Source organism: Meles meles, chromosome 21 (genome assembly GCF_922984935.1).
Source record: "Meles meles chromosome 21, mMelMel3.1 paternal haplotype, whole genome shotgun sequence".
NCBI lineage: Eukaryota > Metazoa > Chordata > Mammalia > Carnivora > Mustelidae > Meles > Meles meles.
The window spans coordinates 29,152,200-29,175,860 of record NC_060086.1 but is presented as its reverse complement, the minus strand read 5'-3'; the positions used below and the strand labels follow the sequence as shown (position 1 = coordinate 29,175,860).

The 23,661-nt window shown below is 42.4% G+C and overlaps 1 protein-coding gene across 1 annotated transcript in view; it reads right to left on the bottom strand.

Annotated features, from left to right (window-relative positions):
- Nucleotides 1-423: 423 nt before the first annotated feature.
- Nucleotides 424-23,661, bottom strand: part of GPR139 (G protein-coupled receptor 139) — a 38,842-nt gene continuing 15,604 nt past the window's right edge. The window contains exon 2 of the mRNA XM_045992577.1: nt 424-1,358. Coding sequence (XP_045848533.1) covers nt 424-1,358 — 935 coding nt within the window. The remainder of the gene's footprint in view (nt 1,359-23,661) is intronic.

Genomic DNA, 23,661 nt, shown 5'->3' with positions numbered 1-23,661 from the left:
GGGATGGTACAGGGAAGCAGTGGTTTGACCTCAGCTCTTGGAAGAAGAGTGTGGAATCAGCTACCTGCTACTGTGGCTTGGTGTGTCACATAAATGAGCGGTTCCCAGTGACTGTGGATGGTGCCAAGGCAAAGTAATAGACTGTTTCTTTACTCTGTGTCCTCACTGGCCACAGGATGATGAGACAACCTCCAAAGGTATCTTCAAACTGGTAGTAACTTTTGCTGTCAAGTAACATTGTGAAAATAAATGTATAAATGAAAACAAGATTGATGCTTTTCTTTCTTTTCCATCTTTTCTCATCTACCAATCTGAGAGTTGCTCGGTCCATGGAGACAGGAAATCAGGTTAGCACTCTTAAGTGGGCTACCCTCCCATCTGGAAATAGATTAGACAGAGGCACTAGGTGCCAAGTCTGTGGGGTCATGGGGATACTTTTATAGGTTTTCCATTTTTGTCGTACTGGTATACCAGCATCTTGATACAGTGTGAGTTGGCCGGCGAGATCCAGGGGCTACTTGTTATGGAAAAGTTATGGTTGGTGTAAAACTGTACAGGTTGCTTCTGGCACTTGAAGAAGGCCTTGAGCGTGGCAGCCGCCATTGTGCGGAACCTCTTGCTGATGAAGCAGTAGAGGAAGAAGTTGATGGCTGTGTTCAGAAGGGCCAGCATGTTGGCAATGTCAGACATGATGTGCACCAGCCAGCGGTTTTGGATGGGTGCCCCATAGAGGTGGTAAAGAATCATGACGATGCGGGGGGCCCAGAGTGTGGCAAAGATGGAGGTAATGGTGAACAAGATGGCAGTGGTTTTCCCTGTGGAGTAGCCACGCAGGCGAAAATTGCTTTTCCTCCGGAGCTTGTACACAATGATTGAGTTTAAGATGAAGAAGATAGAGCAAGGTACCAAGTACACGGTGAAGCAGTGAATCCAGATAAGGACGTGATGTACAGAGGTGCTGATGTAGTCTTCAGTCCAGATGTTGGGCCACCAGTAGTAGGGGATGCTGGTCAGGAAGCAGGTGATGTAAACACTTACAATGACTTTCCTGGTGCGGGCTGGGTAGGAGACCGTGTGGTACTTAAGCGGGTGGCAGACAGCGATATACCGGTCAATGGTTAATGGAACAGTAATCCAAATGGAGGTGTGGATGGAAGAGAATTCCAGCACTTCTATGATCTTATTGGCCACCTGGGGCAACTGCATGTTCAAGACAAAATCTTCCAACAAGAAGTCCACAAACACAATGAAAAAGAGGACCAAGATATCAGCAGCAGCAAGTGCCAAAAGATAGTTATAGGAGGACTTCTGCCTTCTAGCTACCAGCTGAGAAAGGATGATCACTGTTAGGATATTTGCTGTGGAGAGAAAAGAATCTAGTTTATCTCTGAAGAGGGATGACTTTATTGACTGTTAGGGCCGTAGGCATATGTTTTTGGGCACCCCCATGGCAGCCAAAGGGACCAAACCATTGCTTTTGAGGAACAGTCTCTGCACTACAAATTGTATCTCATACAGACATCTGGATACTATTTTGACAAAATTCTGTACTCATATTGTAGTTTATTTATTCCTCACACGGTCATTGGAGGTGGTGCTGCCATTGTCCTCACTTCAGAAATGAAACTGGGCCTCAGAGGGCTTAAGGAACTCACTTAGAGTCACACACTTACTAAGTGCTGGTGACAGGAACAAAACCTAGATTGCCTAATCCCAAATCCCATGCTCTCTCTCCTTTGTCCAAGTGCATTTATCCAAGGGTGGGATGGTTTTCCCTGCTTCATGTGTTCAAGTAGGACCTCTTAAGAACCTTTTTGCAACTTGGATTTTAGGACCTTTCCTTTTTATATAGATTTAGTATTGAATGTGTAAAGGAAATCATGACCTTAAGATTAGTTTAAAGATAAATTCTACTTATTTTTAGAGTAGGTGCAGATGGTCCCCGATTTATGATGGTTTGTCTTACGATTTTCCGATTTTACTACGGTGAAAAAGCTATAAGTATTCAGTTTCTACTGAATTGGAATTTTGAATTTGGATCTTTTCCCTGCCTGGTGACATGCATCATGATACTCTCTTGGTATACTGGGCAGCAGCAGCAAGCCAGAGCTCCCAGACAGTCACATGATCACAAGCACTTAAAACTGACACACTCACAACCATCTGTACCTGTACGACCATTCTGTTTCTTCCTTTCAGTACAGCATTCAATAAATTACATGAGATACTCAACACTTTATTATAAAATGGGTTTTGTGTTAGATGATTTTTTCCCAACTGTAGGCTAATGTAAGTGTTCCGAGCATGTTTATAGGCTAAACTATGATGTTTGGAAGGTTAGCTGTATTAAATGCATTTTCTTTCTTTCTTCTTTTTTTTTTTTAAAGATTTTATTTATTTATTAGAGAGAGAACGAGAGGGGAGAAGGTCAGAGGGAGAAGCAGGCTCCCCATGGAGCAGGGACCCCGATGTGGGACTTGATCCCGGGACTCCGGGATCATGACCTGAGTGGAGGCAGTTGCTTAATGAACTGAATCACCCAGGCGGCCCCTCTTCTTCTTCTTCTTTTTTTTTTTTTAAGATTTTATTTATTTATTAGAGAGAGAGTGAGAGAGAGCACGAGAGGGGAGGTCAGAGGGAGAAGCAGACTCCCCATGGAGATGGGAGCCGGATGTGTGTCTTGATCCCGGAACTCCGGGATCATGATCTGAGCTGAAGGCAGTTGCTTAACCAATTGAGTCACCCAGGTGCCCTTAATGCATTTTTAATTTATGATGGGTTTATCAGGATATAATCCTGTCATAAATTGAGGAAGAGTTGTAGTCTCCCATATGGTATATTATTAAAAATAATAACAGAGAGAAGTAAATTTCCCTTCTTGTTCTCCAACCCCCTGTGGTTCTCCCACAGGACCATCACAGTAATAGTCTGTCTTCATATATGGCTATATAATGCCTCTATATAGTTTTGAACAAACAGTAGTAATTACTGTTTTTTGGTGTCCAATTTGTTTTGACAATGTATGCATATAATTTCTTTCTTTTTAAAAAGTTTTTAGTTATTTAAGTAATCTGTAGACCTAATGTGTGGCTTGAACTCATGACTCTGGGTTCAAGAGTCACATGGTCTTCAGGCTGAGCCAGCCAGGCACCCCTGAAACTGTATGCGTATAATTTCTGATCAATTAAAAAAAAAAGTGTCTCTGAATTAGACATGTCTGGAAAGTTGTTAGGGACTCATTCTAAGATGATGTTCTGATGGGTAATGTCTAAAATTCATTCTGTACATTTAATCTCATTAATTTTATAATCAACACTGTTAATCCTGTTTTGCAGATTCTCAGAGAATTTATGTCCCTTTTCTGAAGTCCAGTGGTAGAGCTGGCATCTGGATCTCCCTTTCTCAATCTTACCTTTTAAAATATTATATAATAGTTCATTTATAAAATTGTCTTGTAATATACACATCCTGGTATTCTCATCACTCAGATTAAACAAATTTTAACATTTTGACATACTTGGTTCAGTTATTTTATTTTTAAAATTAATTTTTTTAAAGATTTTATTTATTTATTTGACAGAGAGGGAGAGATCACAAGTAGGCAGAGAGGCAGGTAGAGAGAGAGGAGGAAGCAGGCTCCCTGCTGAGCAGAGAGCCCGATGCGGGACTCGATCCCAGGACCCTGAGATCATGACCTGAGGCTTAACCCACTGAGCCACCCAGGCGCCCCTAAAATTAATTTTTTGAGAGAGAGCATGAGTGGGGGGTGGGGGAGGGCAGAGAGGGAGAGAAAGAATCTTAAGCAGGCTCCAGCACAGAGCCTGATACAGGGCTTGATCTCACAACCTGAGATCATGACCAGAGCCAAAAATCAAGAGTCGGATGTTTCACCAACTGAGCTACCCAGGTGCCCCATCTTTTCACTCTCTTAATAGTATCCTTTTTTGTAAAATTTTAAAAATTTGATGAAGAACACTATATCTATCTATCTATCTATCTATCTATATATCTATATATATATTTTTTAAAGAACTGACAATATAGATACAACTAAAGTCCTCTTTGAAATTTCTCCAACCCCATTCTTTCCCCTTCCTCCTCCTTTCTCTTCTGGCAGGCAACCTGTAATCTTCAGGGCCCCATTTGCATCCCCTTACTTTGTAGTGAACTGTCCATTCTACATGCTGCTTTTTCCACTCAGCATTATGTTTTGAGATCTATTTTGTTGATACATGTAGCTCTCATTCACTCAGTCTAATGACTATATAGTATTCCATTGTATAAACTTAGTGTAATTTATTCATATACACATACATAGAGACATACATGTCTCTATATTTCTATATACACGCTTATTATATAGACACTTACACACATGTATATGTGTCTGTATATACACATATTGGGTAGATGTGTGTGTGTGTATAAAACAGTGTACATTTAAATTGGTTCCAAGGTTTTGCTATTAAAAACTGCTGTAAGGGGGTGCCTGGGTGGCTCAGTGGGTTAAAGCCTCTGCCCTTGGCTCGGGTCGTGATCTCAGGGTCCTGGGATCGAGCCCTGCGTCGGGCTTCCTGCTCACTGGGGAGCCTGCTTCCCTTCCTCTCTCTCTGCCAGCCTCTCTGCCTACTTGTGATCTCTGTCAAATAAAAAAATAAAATCTAAAAAAAAAACACCACAAAAAACAACTGCTGTAGGAGCGCCTGGGTGACTGAGTCATTAAGCGTCTGCCTTCAGCTCAGGTCATGATCCCAGGCTTCTGGGATCAAGCCCCACATCGGGCTCCCTGCTCAATAGGAAGCCTGCTTCTCCCTCTCCCATTCTTCCTGCTTGTGTTCCCTCTCTCACTGTGTCTCTCTCTGTCAAATAAATAAATAAAATCTTAAAAAAAAAGTGCTGCAGTTAACAACTTGAAGGGACTCTCCATGAGAAATATTTATATGTGAGAGTTTATCTTGGGTAGTATGTATGTAGAAGTGTACATGTTATGTTCTGGAGTATGTGCATCTTTTTTTTTTTTAAGATTTTATTTATTTATTTGACAGAGATCACAAGTAGGTAGAGAGGCAGGCAGAGAGAGAGGTGGAAGCAGACTCCTTGCCAAGCAGAGAGCCCAGTGCGGGGCTTAATCCCAGGACCCTGGAATCATGACCTGAGCCAAACGCAGAGGCTTTAACCCACTGAGCTCCTCAGGTGCCCTGAGTATGTGCATCTTTATCTTTACCAGATTCAGCTGAGTTGCTCTATAAAGTGGTTTTACTAATTTTCACTCTCAGCAGCAGAGTATGAGAGTTCCAGTTGCTTCATATCCTCTGAGTATTTGTTACTATCAGTTTTTTGTTTGTTTTTGCTTTACATCTGTGCTGTTCTTGTTCTTGTGCAAGGCACTTTGAAATAACATTTTGAAGTTGTGATTTAAGGTACTGATTATATTAATTAGCCAGGATGCAAATCCAGGACCAATGCTCATGCTCTAAACCACTCTGTAATATTGATAATTCAAATAAGGGTGAGGGTATCATGCAGGTATATTACACTGTATGCAAAAAAAGAAAATAATGAGTAAATTCTACTTTAAGTCACTCTTAAGAAAAGATGTCCCATTAAAGCAAAGTTCTTTGTGTTTGTAAACTTGAAATTTCAAAAGTTTATTGATGCATTCAGCAATGTCTTTATGCATTGATTATGAGCTATGCCCTGGGAGGAGATGTTGAACAAAACAGACATGGATGGTGTTGCCTCCAGGGAGCTTAGAATCTTTTAGGCAAGAAAAATGTCAACTGAAGAGCCACAGCAGAAAATGTATAATTGAAAGCTGTAAGTGCTATTAGTGGTCAATAAAAGCTTTGTTGACAAAATCATGCTCAAGGTGAAACTTGGAGAATTGGTACCAAGTAAATAGGTAAAAAGGGTGGGAGCTGAAAGTGTGTTTCAAGCAAGGGAAACAGTGTATGCAAAGGCCCTGAACTGAGGAAAGCGTGAAGAGTTGGGTTTATAAGGAATGCTTATATTGATTTTCTACTTGTTCTGTCTATACTTTTGCATTTATAGCTCTCTTTTATTAAACAGTCTTGCTATGTTCTGTTGAGAAGTGTTCCAAAATGTTTTATTCATTTAGAAATCTTTTCAAAAAGCATTCAGCATCTACCTTCTGTGTGTCTGGGCCTATGGTAGAAACAAATTAGTATTATGCACATTTAGAATCTCCACTCAAAGTACAGAAAACACACAAGTAGCTAAGTATTAAAAAGATAAATGAGAACACACATAGTGATACAGAAGGGGCTGGTGAACAGATATGGAATGAAGGGTAAAGGATTTGGAAGAGGGTGTGGGTCAAAAGTCTGGCTACTTTGATATAATTATATACAGTCAGAGCTTCATAAATACAAGCTGTGAAATCAGGTCTCATGCTTACCCATCAAAATCAAAAGCATCAGGACTTGGGATTTAGTGTATAGAGTCTGGGGCTGGGCTGCTGGGGTTTCATCCTAGTTCTACTACTTCTTGGCTTTTGGGCTTTGGGCAGATTTATTCAATCTCTCTGCACTTCAGTTTCCTTCTTTATAAAATGACTTAATAAGAATATCTGCCTCAGAGGGTTGTTTTGAGAGTCAAGTGAGGTAATTTTTATAAAGTGGTTCGAACAATGCCTGGCATGTGGTAAGTTCTCAGTGAATGTTAGCTATTGGCTGAGAGTCCACTCATTCAGCGAATGTTAACAGAACATTTACTATGTGGCAGGCACTATATGATGTGTTGGAGATGCAAGGATTAACAAAATGTACAGGTTCCCTTTTATCATGGGGCTTAATTGTGTGGTGGGGGAGACAGACAAGCAAATATAAAAATGTACAAGGGAATTTCAGACAGTGATACTATCCAGAATAAAACTGAGGAATGAGACAAATTGATGGGAGATTATTTTTTTAGCTTGGAAAGTGACATTTAAGTTCAATTAAGGATAAGGAGAAGGGGTCTGCCATGAAAAGATCTGTGGGAAAAGAATTCTAGGCAGCGGGAATGGCAATTGCAAAGGCCCTGAGGTGGGAGTAAGCATGGTATTCATGAAACAGAAAAAAGGCTTCTTATCAGTCCCATTATCATCCCCATTTTATAGATAAGGAAACTGAGGATTAGATTTTTAGGTAATTTGCCCAAAGCCACACACTGAGTAAGTTGGGGAACCAGGAGGTGACTTTGGTTCTGTCTGATGTTATGGCATATCAAGTTCTGGGTTATTTTTCGTCTCAGGAAAGGCTTCTCAGCTGAAGGAACGTGATTCCTGTTTCCTGGGTTGCCTCTGACTTAGAAAAGTACTGTCATTTCTCTCTCATGTCCTTGCTGTACTCGCCAGCCTGTAAGGAGGCAGGAATGGATAAATGCTGGATATATTCTTCAGAGAGTGACTCTTCACCACTGTCTCTTACTTCCCAGTTGAATGCTATTTGAAGTGTGGTGTTAAAAATTCTCCATATCCAAACTCTTTAAAAATATTTCAGCCCCATCTAATTAATGCTTTAAGTCAGGCAAGTTATCATCTCCAAACAAAATTGCTGGTATTCATATTTGACATTTTCTTAAGTTTCTAGTAATTGCCTCTCTTGAGAAACTAACCTGCAGACACTAAACAAACCCATTTCTTTTGTACAGTTAGATTTGCCCCCAAGGCAACATCAGGCACACTTAGGAGATCCTTGGGATGAGAGAACATGTGTGTGAGCCACACAGACCTAGAGGGAAGTGGAACGATGCCTGTGTATTGATTTTCTGAAAAAGAAATGAGAATGTAGAGTTTTCAGCTCTTAAGGTTTGACATTTGCTATAATTACCTACATCAGAAAATCCCTTCATTTCCACCCAGACATGTTTTTCCCCAAAGACAAGGAGTGGTGTTGACAGGGTCTGTGTGTATTTGTAATGGGTCAAAAAAACAAAGAAACCCAAGTTATCGTCGCCTGAAATTCTTTTTCTCAGCTTTTCTCTCAAACTAACTGGCCCAAGACTCTGTTGTTGTGGAAGCTCAAGCAAGCCCCAGTGAACTTCACAATCAAAATGTCAGTGCTTCTAAAAAGCAAATCTTTTCTGTCAATGGTGTCACTGGACAGGTTTAAGCTCCTGGGTAATAGAAAGCCCATGTTCTGTGATTGCAAAGCTTCTTGGCTATATTCTTGGGGGAATTCATTTCCTGTAATTTGCAGCTTACTGTGCTCAAACTTGAGAGGATTTGGGGAGTGGCTGAAAGAACAACACAGGTTTGGCTGTCAGTCCCCACCACCGAACCATCTACTGGTACAGAGGGAAAGGCTCAAGGTTTTCCAGCATTATTTTCTACAAGGCCCCTGCAAGTTCCCTGAAAGAAGTAGCTGGAACAGATCACTGACTGTGTGTTGTGAGTTTCTCTCTTAGTTGTGCTATATTACCTTTTTTTCCCCTTGAAAATTAGTTTTTTGGGGGCATCTGGGTGGCTCAGTTGGTTAAGTGTCTGCCTTCAGCTCAGGTCATGATCCTGGTGTCCTGGGATTGAGCCTCACATTGGGCTCCCTGTTCAGCGGGAAGCCTGCTTCTCCCTCTCCCTCTGCTCCCTGCCCCTATGCTTTCTTTCTTGCTATCTCTGTCACTCTCAAATAGATAAAATCTTTTAAAAAATTAGTTTTTTTTCAATTACAAAAGTAAAATACTTGAAAAAAATTGAACATATTAGCATGTAATTATGTATTTTTTTAAAGATTTTATTTATTCATTTGACAGAGAGAGAAATCACAAGTAGGCAGAGAGGCAGGCAGAGAGAGAGGGGGAAGCAGGCTCCCTGCTGAGCAGAGAGCCCGATGCGGGGCTCGATCCCAGGACCCTGAGATCATGAACTGAGCCGAAGGCAGAGGCTTAACCCACTGAGCCACCCAGGCACCCCTGTAATTATTTTATTATTAGCTCATTTTTATTGAGCATTTACTTTTAAGTATCTTACACACAATACCTCATTTAATCTTCACAACCACCTATGATGTTGGAAGTATGATTTGAGAGCTTCGAGGCTCAGAGAGGTTAAATAACTTGTTTGAGGTCACACAGCAAACAAGTGGTGAGCAGGGACATATACAAACCCAGGAGGCAAAAAGCCTGGCTTACCAGGCTTTTTGCTTCCTGGGTTTGTATATTTAACTACTACATTAGACGTCAGAAAGTAAAAGCTGCCCAAATCCCATTTGTGGAGGACTCTGGTTGAAAGCCCTAGGTGATCTCATAGCCAAATCCAACATCAGTCTTTCATGTGAGTGAGCCATCTTTGATGTCCAGCTCAGTGGAACCCCCAAAGTGACTGCAGTTATTACAAGTTATAAATATAATTAGTAATAACGAGTACTGCCACACAATGATATCATTCAAAACTGTTGTGCAAGTTGATTTTTTTTCACTTAGAAATAAGTCATGAAATATTCATCTATGGCTGGTCATTATTTATTTTATCTTATTTTTTAGCCACTACAGAACTTCCTTAAGCATCTTTTTATATTCCTGTGGAATAAATTCCCAAAAATAGAAATGCTGGTTTAAAAGATAAAACATTTTTTCCCTCTTCCTCCCTCTCTCCCTCTTTCCCTCTTTCCCTCTTTTTTCTAAATGCAGCTAAGAAATTAGCAAAAAGGAAAAGCACTCAACTTGAAGCTACAAAAGGATTTAGGTTAGATACCAAGAAGAACTTTTTGCTTGTATTGGCAGTTAATGTGAACAGGAGCAGGCCATTGACATCACAGTTGCTCGCTTCATGAAGGTCTTCAGAAAAGAACAGAGAATTTCTTATCTGGGCTGATTAAATTCCTGAGGTACCCTTCTGCAAATCCTCTTTCTCTACATCCTAAACTGTGTTCTTGTGAATTTCACCCCTTTCAACCACCGGCCAGGGTAACTTAAATGCATCGCTCCTTTTTTACAGTTGCCTGTCTTTTGAGCTAGAAGTGTCAGCCCTCATGTCCTATAGAAGTGCAAGGGCCCCAACATGGTAAGCAATTACAGTGGTGTTATTTTAGCAGTTCCTTGGAGGTGCCCCAAGGACAGATTTCTAGGAGAAGCAATGTTTAAGCCTCCCAGGCAGGAGTCAGCACTGCCCTTGTTTAGGTCAGCGGGGGAGGGAGTGCAAACTGAATTGTGTGATGGGCGTTGCCTCTTGGAATTTATCTTCCTCACTGTTACCTGTACCATCTTGATCTCAGGCAGAGGAAGAGGAAATAAAGTATAATGCTGACAAGAATTGATGTTTAGTCTTTTTGGCCTTTGTGGATGGTGCTAAAAGGTCTTCAGAAGTTTCTTCCCTGAGGGCTTCTAGGAGGTGAGCCAGAAGGATTTCCCTGAGGGTGGCTTTCCCAGCTGTGGTTCCAACCTCAGGCAGTACTAGTAGGCTAGTTGCCATTATTGTTTCCTCATTGTTCCACTTGCCCCTGGGTGGAAGTTTGGGAATGTGCATGTCTTTGCTGTATTTGGTTATCAGGAGAACAGAACTGACTGCGGACTACTGAGATGGAGGTCAGGCAGTGTGTCCGCACACTGTGGGAAAGGCAGTCCCTTCCAGAATCCCTGGAGGGCTCTGAAAATCCCCCCTCCTTTTATTTTGTCTTTTGCAGGTTGAGCAAATATCTGAGTATATAAGAACCTGTCCTAGTTGGAAGAAGTTGTGAAGTGTAGTGGTTAATCTCTCTGAGCCTCAATTCCTACATCTGAAATGGGCATCAAAATAAATATACCCTCATGGGTTGTTATAAAGATAATGTAGAAATAACATGTGTGAAATGCTTACTTAGCATAGTTTTGGGGTTATAGTGAGCACTCAGTAAATGTTAACCTATTGTTACTTATTATACTTGCCCAGTGCAGTTCAGCAGACAATTACTGGTCTATAGGCCAAGACCTTGTGATGGAAGGAGAGATGAGTCAGAGAGAGTCTGAGCTCTCCAGGAATCCTAGAGAAGATTTTCATTTCCCTCTATGGATCATTCCAGGCACTAACAACCCTGTCACCCTATCTGAAATCCTTCCTTGCCTCTAACCTAATCCCTCCAGCTGTAGCTCTGTTCCACTCCTACCCCTCCGTTTTGTTTCTCTGCTTGGTGGAGAAGAACGTTGGCTGTTATCTAAGGCCCTAAGAGCCATTATTACAGGATGACTCAGTTGTTTCTTGCTTTCTCTGAAAGCAACCTTTCTTATTTCTCTGAAATAACCTTTGTTCTTTTTAAAATTTTAGTTTTTATTTTGATAGCTCTTTAATTTTCTTTGTAGCTTTACTGACACGTTCTTCTCTTACTCTTTTTCTTGTGGAGACCCTTATTTGTCACTCCCTTTAGCACTGGAATGGATTCTTTTCTTTTCTTTCTTTCTTTCCTTTCTTTCTTTTTTAAGGTTTTATTTATTTGACAGAGAAAGAGACAGCCAGATAGCACACAAGCGGGGAGAGCAGGAAAGGGAGAAGGAGGCTTCCCACCAAGCAGAGAGCCTGATGTGGCCAGATGAGGGGCGTGATCCCAGGACTCCTGGATCCTGACCAGAGCCCAAGGCAGACCCTTAATGACTGAGCCACCCAGGCACTCCTGGAATGGATTTTTTTCAAAGCTAGGGGCAGTGGTTCTCTCTTTCTAGGGTCTCCTGGGAAGGGTGATTGCATAACCTGAGGTAGAATGGCAAAATACGCTTCCTCTTCAATGGATTGGTAGTGGCTATCACTCCCTACTGAAAAGGATTCTATAGCTGTGCCTGGGCTTACTGGTGCGGGCATGGATTAGTGATATCTGCCATGGTGGAACACATGCTGTGGATTTGCCCAAGGGTCTTCTGCCCTGGATATCCTGGATACGTGGTGCAGTCTTTTTTTTTTTTTTTTTTTTTTTAAGATTTATCTATTTTTGAGAGAGAGAGAGAGTGAGTGAGCATGAGCAGGGGATGGAGTGGAAGGAGAGAGAGAGAGAGAGAATCTCAAGCCAACTCTGCATTGAGCAATGTGAGCATGGAGCGGGGCTCGATCCGACTACCCTGAGATCATGACCTGAGCTCAGATCAAGAGCTAGCTGCCCAACCAGCTGAGCTACCCAGGTGCAGTCTTACTGGTTTCCCCAGATCCTAACCAAGCAGTGGTTTCCCTTATAGAACAGAATGACTTGACACCTAGTAAGGCTGCCCATTGCAGATGAATAGGCAGCAAGTGCTAAGGTGGTTACCATGGCAGTCTGACTCAAGGCAAGGGGGAAAAGCGAGTTAGTATCTGGCTGGTCATCATGTTCATCTGGGCCAATTGGTTGGCCTTCTCTTGACTGAAAAATCGCTTTTGCCTTTTTGACCAGGAGCAGTGTCTTTGGGTAACCATGACAACTACTAAATCTCAGGTTGGCCAATAGACTCAAAAGTTTCCACGCCATACTTCTCAGTGCCGAGGTTCATTATCTTATGACAGCCATGCATTGAACACCTATGGCAAGCCTGGTGTCTCTGTAGAGAGGAGGTGACTTTTTGTGATTCACTGATGAATAGTTTTACTTTAAAAAACTTACATGTTTAGTTTAAATGGTATTAGAGGGATGTTATTTAGAGTAGTGATAAAAATCTCATAAAATAAGTTCAGTTTATTAAAAAATAACTTGATTTAAAGAAAATTATGAGGGGAGAACAGTGCAAGGAGAATATAGGCTGTAGTTTCCATTTTACAAACAAGGGAACTGAAAAAGAGATGATTAGTCACCTGCTCAAGATAGCAGAGCTGGTAAGTTGAAGTATTTTGAAATCACTCAGTGATACCATCCTGGGTCAAGTTCCATTGTGGTTCTATTCTGGGTCACAGAGACAGATAGGGGCAGGGCTTTAGCTATCTCTCTAACAAACACAGGGCACGAGAGTTACCAGAAAGGACAGGTACCTTAAAATCACAGACATGTATTTTGGAGTTTGGAGGAGCTAGGTTAGCCCCCACATCTGCTTATTTCTAGCTGGTGCTCTTGGGCAAGTAACACCAGGAGCTTTAGCTTCCTCTTTAGTAGAGTAAAGAGTGGTGTCTGCTTTGGAGGGTTGTTGGGGGATCAGAAGAGCTCACATGCATAAAGTTCTTAGCACAGAGCCTGGCACAGGCAGAGGACACAGTAAGTGGCCATGGTTAGTATGTGTGAGTGTATTGACCAGTCCTCCAAAGGTGATGAACTGAACTAGGCAAAGGCCTGACATGAGAAAGAAGCACTGGCAAGTCAAGACAAGGGATTCTCCTGCTGTATTTCTGGAGGATGGGAGAACTGGTTCCAGAAAAGACCTCTGACTCATTCATACTCCATTAATGAAAGTGTCCCTAACACTGCTGACTGTTACACATGTAAAAGTTATTAATGTAGACTAGAGCCTAAAAGTTCTCATCGCAAGGAAAAAAAATCCTTTTGCTTTCTTATTGTATCTGTTTGAGATGATGGATGCTAAGTAAGCTTACTGTGGCTCTGATTTCATACTGTATGTAAGCCAAACTCTTATGCTTCACGCCTTAAACTTACACAGCCATGTAGGTCAATTATATCTCAATAAGACTGGGAAAAATGATGACCTAGGCATCCCAATTTTGTTAGGAGATGCCTCGGGCTTCAGTTGGGTTCTGACGTAGACCCCTGTGTGCTCATAGAAAAGCCAGTTCCTTTCTCAGGGCCTCAGTATCCAGATCTGCAAAATGAGCCCATTATTAGTAAAGCAATAGTAACAAAGATAGTATCATAACTCACATCTAGTAAAGGTGAGTGGTAGTTTAACAGGCATGCAAGACAAGGAGATGGAACTGCACGTGCAAAGGCAAAGAGGCATGAGAGAGGAAGACCCACCACCATTTTCTCAGGGCCCCTGACAGACATGAGTGCCTACTGTGTATCAGGTCCTGAACCCCTTCTTTCGTATCCATGAATCACTTTTCAGATCTGTAATATCAAATATCATCTAAAATTATAATTATATAAATTAAATATATGGGTTATATTAGTGTTGAGCACATTATTAATAACAGTTCCCTAATTAAGCATCTACCATGTGCGGCTCACTTGTTAGAAGTTTTACTTGCATTAAATTGAACCCTCACACAACATTAGGAGATAAGTACTATTAATATCCCCATTATAGAACTCTATAGAACACATTATAGAACACTAAAGACTCAGTGGGTTAAGAAACTGGCCAAATCAGACATCAAGTGTGTGCTGGACTCAGGATTCAAAAACAATTAGACTTTAGAGCCCATTTGACGCATGTGCTTGTCCAGATGCTTCTGTAATTAGCTCCAGTGAACTGACCATTATATAGAAATAGGCCAGTTTGTTCTTTTTCTTTCCTTTCCTTTTTTTTTTTTTTATAGTGTGTATCAGCTATCACTCTTCGTTGCCTTGTCCAGTATTGAATGATGTTCCCCGCTGGCTGATTCTCCCTCGTATTTGTCCTGGGTGCTCAGTTTCGGCCGGCACTGCCCATCCCCTGACTTCCAGCTGGTGACTGTCTTGCACGCAGGATGCGCATTTGTTTGTGCTCTTTTGTGGACCCAGGGTGATGGTCACTGTGTGCCAGGGGACCAACAGGAAGTCAGAGACTTTTGGACTCTTCATCTGGAGTTCACCGGGGTGTCAGAGGCTAATTGTGGCTCTACTCGGGTTGTCGCTGTTTGATTAAACATCTTGTGCTAAGCACCACCCATCTGCCTCCCAATGGCTGCCAGGGGTAGGTATTTTTAGCTTCGGGCAAATAGCTTATCATTTGTGCGTACAGAACGCAGTCAACACAAAACCTTCATTTTCCGTTTTCTGTTGCCTGTCTTCCATGCAGGCAAGGACAGAGGAAGAATTAACTGAATTTGGCACGCACACATTCATTCAATAAACATTCACTGAGCTGCCCACCATGAACTAGGTGCTGTGCCAGATATGGGTGATACAGCGATGTGGAAACACATACAAGTGGATGAAGTCCACAGGGAGCTTACAATCTTTGTCAACAAGTAGAATTCTGTTCTGCTATCTACTAGCTCTGTGGCCTTGAGTAAGTCATGCATTTCTCTGGGCCGCCTTGCACTAAAAAAACATGTGCTGGGCATGTGCTATGTGCCATTCACAGGGCTGAGGCTGCTGATGAGGGGAGGTAGGTTTCTCCTTGCTAGCAAGAGAGTCAGAGAGGCAAAGAGGTTGCATGACCAAGCAGCCAGTGTGAATAAGGCTGGCTGAGGCATTTTCTCCAGCTCATGGAGAGAAAACTGCAACAGGGGCCATCACTGGGGCCAGGGAAGGCTGCACAGAGGCTTGAAGGAAGAGACCTGGAAGACGGGCACTTCAACATCCAGGAATGGCATGAGCTAAGGAGGCAGGACTGTGGGCGGCACAGTCAAGAGCTAGGAACATAATAGATATAATAGATAAATTAAACAAATAATTCTTCAGCCAATAATCAGTGCTGTCTTTTTAGCCTGAAGGCTTCCCTTGTCGGGGTCACTTCCTAGGGACAGCTGGTTGCCCTGAAGCTAAGGCTGTGTATAAACGGCAGCAATTAGCTGGGGACTTTGTACCTCCAGCTGCTTTCCAGTATTAGGTCTGTATCAAGGGTCTCCAACTTAAAAAAAAGGAAAAGCAGTAACATGATATTTGGAAAACCCCAAATATTCACTAGTATATAAATTCCAGAGCACATTGCTATGATTGATCTACCTACCTGTGGTTCCACTGCTGTAAACACCGTGGAGCTGACCACAACTATAACGCCTGCCACTTTCATGATTTGAGAGGCATTTTAGGGGCTCCCAAAGTCATTCCAGAAAGATAAGGGCAAAGAGAACAGATTCCAGAGTCAGACCACTAGGATTCAAACCTGCCTCTGCCACTTTTTAGCTGTGCCATCCTGGGCAATTTACTTAACCTCTCTGTGCAGAAAAGAATGATGATAATGGCACCTATCACAGGCTTCTGTGAACACTGAATTAATATAGGAAAAACTGCCTATAACAGTGCCTGGTACCATGCATGCCACATAAATTTTAATCATCATTACCATTAGGTTAGAAATCTTTGAAGTGCAGGAAGTGTTAGGACATAGTTTATTATTACTAATATATTTTCAGCCACTTACACAGTTTCTGGCATGTAGTTGCTGCTCAATAAATTTCCCTTGAATGAATGAATAACTACAAATGTAGATTAACACAACATCACAGACATGCAGAAATACTGGTTAACGGTTTTGAATGGACTGGAGGATTACTAAGGGTTTACTGCAGAAAATGAGTCAGGTGATGTGATCAAGAGCAAATGAAAATTAATTTAGTGTGCAGTGTGAGAGAGATCTTTTTGAGACTGTCATTCTCCCCTGAAGAGTTTTTGTACCAGAATCTTTCACGTTCAATATAAATTTAGTGATGCCCAACTATGTGCCAAGTCTGGAAGAGGCTCTTGGGAGTATAAGACCCATTCCTTGGCCTCAGGGTGCTCAGAACTTACTGCATAAATCATTCCAAGGCAGCATGGGGAATCATTTTAAACTCACTGCTCTCCCGTCAATGGCTGTATGCCAGCATTTGAAAACTCAAGTGGCAGCAGGGCCAGGGAGGTAATACCGATATGTGAGGTAGGCATGCCGGGGCCTTTAATGAACTGGACGGTTCATGCCACCTTCAAGAGGGTAGCCACTATTTAGTTGTACCTGGTGGTTTCCCATGAGGGAATGACAGCCATCTGTGGCCAGGTCTTCCAGCATACCAAGAGAGACCTGCAAACAAAACACACGCACGCATGTGTGTGCGTGCCTGTGGGTAGCTGGTTTGAAGCCTTTTCTCTCTAGCCAAAATCCAGGGTCTTTGCATGACCAACCAGATACCTCTCATGCCATCAGCTCCCTCTGCAACCCATGAAAATGCACCTTGCTCTTCACTTTATGAGCTGCTGCTTGAATGCACAGCACTCTTTCTTTCCTTCATAGCGTTGCATGGGCTATTTCTTTTGCCTGGAATAGCTTCCCTGCCTACAGCTCTTAAGCTGGTAGACTTTTTATTTTTAAAGCCTTTCCTGATCTCAGTACGCTGAGTCAGACACCTCATTGGATAGATTATTTAACACATTTTTGTAATGATCTCCTTCAAAATCTTTATTACCCGTTCACCGAGAGCACTTGGAAGGCAGGGACTATATCTCTTTTCTCTGAACCTCGAAGATTTGCAGGGCAGTCAAAGAGTATGTACTCCATCAACATTTATGGAGTAAGAGTGACAGATGGACGGATGGATGGATTCCCCATGACATTTTCTGTGGAATATTTATCTGCTTGTTGTCACTTCTGTGGTATTCCATTATACACATGATAACTTGATTTTATCCTCTCCCACTACTTGCTTCTCTCCAAACCCAATCTCTCTAGGTTCTTGAGAGCTTTTCCCTCTTACCTCCTATGATGGCTGATGGATCTGAGTTCACATTGCCCATTGACCTGCCTGAGTGTGATACTTTCTTCAGTTTCCTCATCTGTGTGGACATGGTTATATGTTTGGGAACTTCTAACAAGAACATTTCCATAGAGCTTGTTAAGAAGACTAAGCATTTATACCATGCCTTGCATGTAGTAGATACTCAAAATACTAGTTTATCCACTGAGTGTGATAGCACTGACCCTTTCCCTTGTTGAAAAGTGGAGAGGTTAAGAGTGCTGATTTTGAAACCAGGCTTCGTGGGGTTGAATCCCGTGTTTTCCAGTTTCTTGCTTTATGTTCCTGACTAAGTCTCTTAAATACTCTGTGCGTTAATGTTCCTTATCTGTAAAATGGAGATAAAAATACCTGTCTCGTAGTGTTCTTGTAGGAATTAAAGCAAATGCTTAGAAGAATGCCTGGTACAGAGTGAGTGCTCAATAAATGTTATTTTTGTTGTTTACCAGTCCAACCCAAGAGACTTTGGAGTGAGTTTCTCTCTCTCTTTTTTGCATTATCACAGACTACTCAGGGAAGCCTCCTCCCCTTCCTTCTGTCACAGATACTGACTCCCTGCTGTGTTCAGGCACAGCTGTGGATGTCATGGTAAACCAGAAGAAATTGTTTCTTCCTTCCTGGAGTTTCTAGCCTGGCAGAAGCCAGACAGAAGCTCCTCAACAGCAGAAGACAGCATGCAATGGGAGCATTTTAAGAAGGGGTAACAATCTAACATAGAGGACATGGAAGGCTTCTTGGAGGAAGTGGCATGTGTGCAGTGACACGGGAGGAGTAGGAACCAGTCAAGTGATTGGGGAGCAAAGTATTCCAACAAGAGGGAATAGAATGTGCAAAGGCCAAGAGACGAGAGAGAGAATGGCTGTTGGAACATCTAGAAGTTCAGCATGGAATGGAGGTCATAGACTGGAGACTTAAACTGGGTAGATTCCAGGCTGTAGTTGTGTCTTTAGGATTTCTGATTCAGTTGTCATATCTACAAATTGGGTATTTCACATCCAGTTGAAGATTTGAGCTTCTTTTGAAAATCAGAAGGAGAGGCCATGCTGGATGACATTTCCATGTGGGGGTGGTCTCCAACTTAACCAGACCCCACCGGACCTCACTCTTTTATGTTGTCTGCCTGCTCCTGCCTGGAGAGAGATTTAGGGTGGGGGGAGGTCTGACTAGGCAAGAAGTGGGGAAGTAGTGGCATCTGATTCAAATTATTCAAACAGCTTTGCATCCTGATTTGAGTAGAATTTGTCCTGAGGAAATGGAGAGTCATTGAAGGGCTTTAAGCATTAGGGGTTTTACTAAGTAAGATGTTTGTTACTTCTGTATCAAAACTCAGACATCGAGGAGGGCTGGGGAGGGGGCGGTGAGGCAGGGGGGAGATAAAGAATAGAGGGTCCTTTATAAACCTCATTGAAACTTTCAATATGTAGCTTCCTCATATATAAAATTTGATAGGAGCCATCAGAAATGCTTGAGAGGTAACAACTTTCTGCTTAATGTGTCCCCATTTCCCTCTTGGGCTGGCAGGGAAGGTTCCATGGGATCTGGGTGTTCAAGATCATTAGAACATTCCCTGATGCACACCACCCTGCCACACACTCTCCAAGGCCATGGTCCTGGTGGATGTTCTGTTCCATCATGAGACCTGCATTCTCCCAGCGGATGCAGGGTTGAAGTGGCAGCACCTATACCAGGGGATGGGGACAGACAGGGAACAGGCCATGCCCAGAAGACAATGTCTAATTACCTGGGTGCCTCGAGAAGCAATTTTCTCTGGTTGGAGAAATTGGTTTTTGTGCCTCCAGCCCATGCACACGGCTGAATGACATGTAGGTCAAGGAGGCATAATTATATGGAAATGGTTTTATGTTTGGGAACTTCTAAAAATCTACCTCTGCACACTGGGAGGTGGCAGAGAGAGAGAGAGTACTTTCCATTCTGCCCAAGCTGAGTTCAGCAGTGAAGGATGGTTTGCTTCATCATGACTTTGGAGGGGTCTGTTTCTTTTCTAGCTTTGGGACACATGGGTCACAGAGAAAAAGAAGCAATGCCTTCTTGGCATGCTAGTAATGAGCATGGACACTGCACCTAGATCTGACATGGTCTTGCTGTGTAACTTTGGGCAAGTTACCTAACTTCTCTGTGCTTCTATTTGCTCATCTATAAAATGGAGTTGATTTTGAGGACTAAGTAAGTTAATGCATACAAAGTGCTTAGAAGAGTATAGGCTGCCTGATGGACACCACTGGAATTGTGCCCTCTGCTCCCCTATCCATCCCATTTCACTCAAGACTTCTGCCTACCTTATGTCCCAGCTGAGAGGATCCACTGTACCTGAAGGTCCCCAAATAAGCCACATTCTCTCCAGCCTTTGAGACTTCACCTGTGCAGTTCCCTTTTTCTATAACACTTCTTCTGTCCACTCTGTCTGGATGGCTCTTGTTCTTGACTCTCCATGAGCCAGCTTGTTCAGAGCCCAGATGGGTGTCCCTTATCCTTTGCTGTATCCCTTGTCTATAACAAAACAAACTGCCTCTCTTTCTCCTCTGAGCAGAAGCATCATTTCCAAGAGAGAACAGGGAAAGTGTCAGTAGGAAAAGCAAGGTTTTTTTTTTTTTCTTCCTTTAGAATAAGTGAAAATGTAAATAACAATAGCAGTAGTAGAAGTAATGATGCTGATGGTGAGAAATGTTTACCTTCTTCTGCCACAAGGGAATTGGTCTTAATAATGAAAATAATAGCTTCCACTTAGCAATCTCTTATTATATGCTAGAAACTGTGATAAGTAGTTTGTATTAGTTACTGCTGCTTCCATCATTTTTTTTTTTTTTTTTTTTTTGAGACAGAGAGAGATCACAAGTAGGCAGAGAGGCAGGCAGAGGGAGAAGCAGGCTCCCCGCCGAGCGGAGAGCCTGATGCGGGGCTCGATCTCAGGACCCTGAGATCATGACCTGAGCCGAAGGCAGCGGCTTAACCCACTGAGCCACCCAGGCGCCCCTGCTTCCATCATTTTTAAAGATAGTTCTTATTAGATCCTTTCCATAGAGGAAGGAATTTAGGATTAGTTTAGAGACTTGCCCAAGCTTACATAGCCAATATATCACACAGCCAGGATTTAAACTCCGTACTGTCCAACTGCAGAGTGTTAACTGCTGCATGCTTTAAGAAGGCAGAAGGCCTTGAGACCATTGCTTCCAAAGATTCCGAAGTCAGCTGCAGGACAGAACTTGTGCCTACTGGCCTGCTAGTCTGTCCTGACATGGGCACCATTATTGGGTGCTTCCTACTCCAGGAGGCTAGGCCTTCCTTACTGCCATAGGGTAAAAGGCATTTTCCTGCCTGTTCAGGGTTTCCCAGAATGACTAGGACACTCGTTGACTGAACAAGGAAGGGATGGGCTGCTTTCTCGGCAGAGGGAACCGCAAGTACAAAATCAAGGAAGTGTGAAAGCCATGCTTTGTTTGCAGAACCGTAAAATGACAGGCTTGGCTGGCATGAGGACCAGAGGGAAATGAAGAATGAGCGTTCAAGAATCCAGTGTGATAACCTCAGTGAAATTGCTCTGCAAACTCCCAAGGTTGTTGTGGGGACTGAAGGAGACAAGGCTTGGGAAGCCACTGCACAAACTGGAAAAGCGTTAGACAAATGTTAATCGTCACAAATTATTTCACAGGTAGCGTGATGGGTATCGGGAGCGAGATAGCAGAAAATTAAAATATCTGGTAATTTTTCTTGAATCCACATTCACAAAAGCATTCATAAATGAGAAATTCTGATTTCATCACTTGCATCTCCTTTTTTTTCAGATGAATAGATTATAAAAGATTTCAGAAGCTAATAAAAATTCAGTCAGTTTCCTGGTCATTATTAATTATACTCCCCAGGTTTTGAGACTTGCAGTAATTTTTTGTTGCCCACCTATAAAACCATATCGGCTAATTCTTGATCCAGATATCTCTTAGAACCACCTTGTCTTTTCTCTTTCCTTGGTCATCCTGTTGCTGCAGGCTCTTGGAAGGCAAGTCTGTGTCTATATTATTTTGGGCCACATTATTAGTCTTTAGTATAGTCCCTGATAGGTGACTGATAGTCACCTGGTAGGTGCTTGGCAAATACTTGTTTCGTGCAGCATTAAGCCTAGATGGCATCATATTATACCTGAGTTACTGCAGAGTTAGCTCTGTCTTGGCCCCTGCCCCTCTGTTCCCAAAGCAGTCTGTCTGTGTTTGCTCCAAAACTCAATCCATTTTCCTCATTCTGATAAAATACTATTGGTAAAACTAATTTAACCATTATTAAATATTAAAGCTGGTAACAAAGAATCCAGATCTATAGTTTAGTCAAAATGATAAAGTAGGAAACCCCTTATGTTAAAGGGGTTCAGCATGGACAGACTTTACAATTCTGTATCCCGAAGGTAGGTGCCTCAACCTCCCATCTCCATTTCAGTGGAGGAGATCATGTCTTGCCTCTTTTTTTTTTTTTTTTTTTGGTTTGTTTAGATTTATTTATTTATTAGAGAGAGAGAGAGCGTGCGCGCGCGTGCGTGCGAGTGTGTGCACATGAGTGGGGGGATGGGCAGAGGGAGAAAGAGAGATAATCTCAGGGAGACTCCCTGTCCAGTGCAGTGCTGGAGGTGGCGCTCGATCTACAACCTGAGCTGAATGAAGTCAGCTGAGCCACTGAGGGGCCCTGAGATCGTGGGTTTAATGAAAGCACTCCCCTGGGTGATCCTGGAACCAAAGACCTGTCCTGACCAAAAGCACTATTAGTGCTTCAACTGAGCAGATGGTTACACAGGCTCTTGCTTCTGATGTCTGGGGCAGAAGCCTGGCTTTGCCATAGCATTAACTGTGTGACTGCACTTAACAGCTTACCATGTGCCTCAGTCTACTCATCTACAGAATGGGAGTAATAATAGTACCTTTTTCATGGGGTTGGAAGGACTAAATTAGTTAATTCATGGGAAGTGCTTGAAACAGTGCCCAACAGGTAGTAGGAGTTCTGTTAATGTTCGTTATAATTATGGTAAATTCCTGTTAGGTTAGTTTCTAGCATCAAGGCTTTAGCAACTGTACTATACAGGGTTCAGCCATGGATCCTGCTGTATGTGGGATGTGGTGGTAGAGACATGAGTACATTATTCGATCACTGGTTTGGGTTTCCACAGCATCCTGAGCTTTTTTTGGAACAGCAAATTATTACATTACAGGGTAGTAGGTTAATATTTTAAAAGGTAAAAATTGGTGAAATATTGATAATTTCATGTAGTACAACCTTATAATTTTCAATTTACTTGTCCACTGGACGGTACATATCTCAAAAGCATGGGCAAAATTCATTTGTCTCTCTCATTCTCAGTCCTTAGCAAAGGTTCTCATGTGAAGGAGATGCTCAGTAGATGCGTATGATGAAGAAACAGACTTGTGGTCAGAACTCACATTGCGTATTGGTTCCCAGATAGGAGAAAGGTGAATTCCAGACAGTAGGGGCAGAAAGTCTGCCCTGATTAACCCTTACAGCATTCCCAGCACTGCCTCCCAAACCAAGAGTGGGGTTGATTTCTTCTTCTTTGTACATGGGCTTCCTTCTAGCTTACCAATCTTGACGCTAACGTGGGTTACTTCATCTCTCCAACTAGATTGTGTCTTCCCTGAGGGCAGGAACCCGGATCTATTTGTCTTTGTGCCACCAATAGTTAGCACATAATTTAGAAATGAATGAATGGATAATGGAAGGTCTTGGCAGGATTCAGAGAGGTGGCTCCATTTTGGGGGCCATTCCTGCCTCTGACACCTTTGCAAATGTAGTGGAATGATGAACCCTGGATTTGAGGTTCAAGAATGTAGCTTTGCTTTTCAGCTTGGCCTACCAGTAGTAATTTGAGAAGGCTATTTAACTCCTCCAAGGTTCAGTTTCATAATGGATGAGAAAGCCCTTTGTAAATTTTCTCTTTGCTTATTGGCCAGCACTATATTAACATTAATGGCTATTATTGATGACTCTTTTTGAGCATGAGGAATAGAGCCTGGCATATAATAGGTGGTCAATAAACTTTACCACATGAACCAGATTTGGAATTCTGAGCACTTAACTGAAACTAAGCCCACTTAGGCTGATAGCAGAAACCTTAGAAGGACTTGGAAGACCACAGAGTTTTCATGGAAATTGTTTCATCATAGTATGCTACTTAAAAAAAAAAGGCATCTTAATTTCTG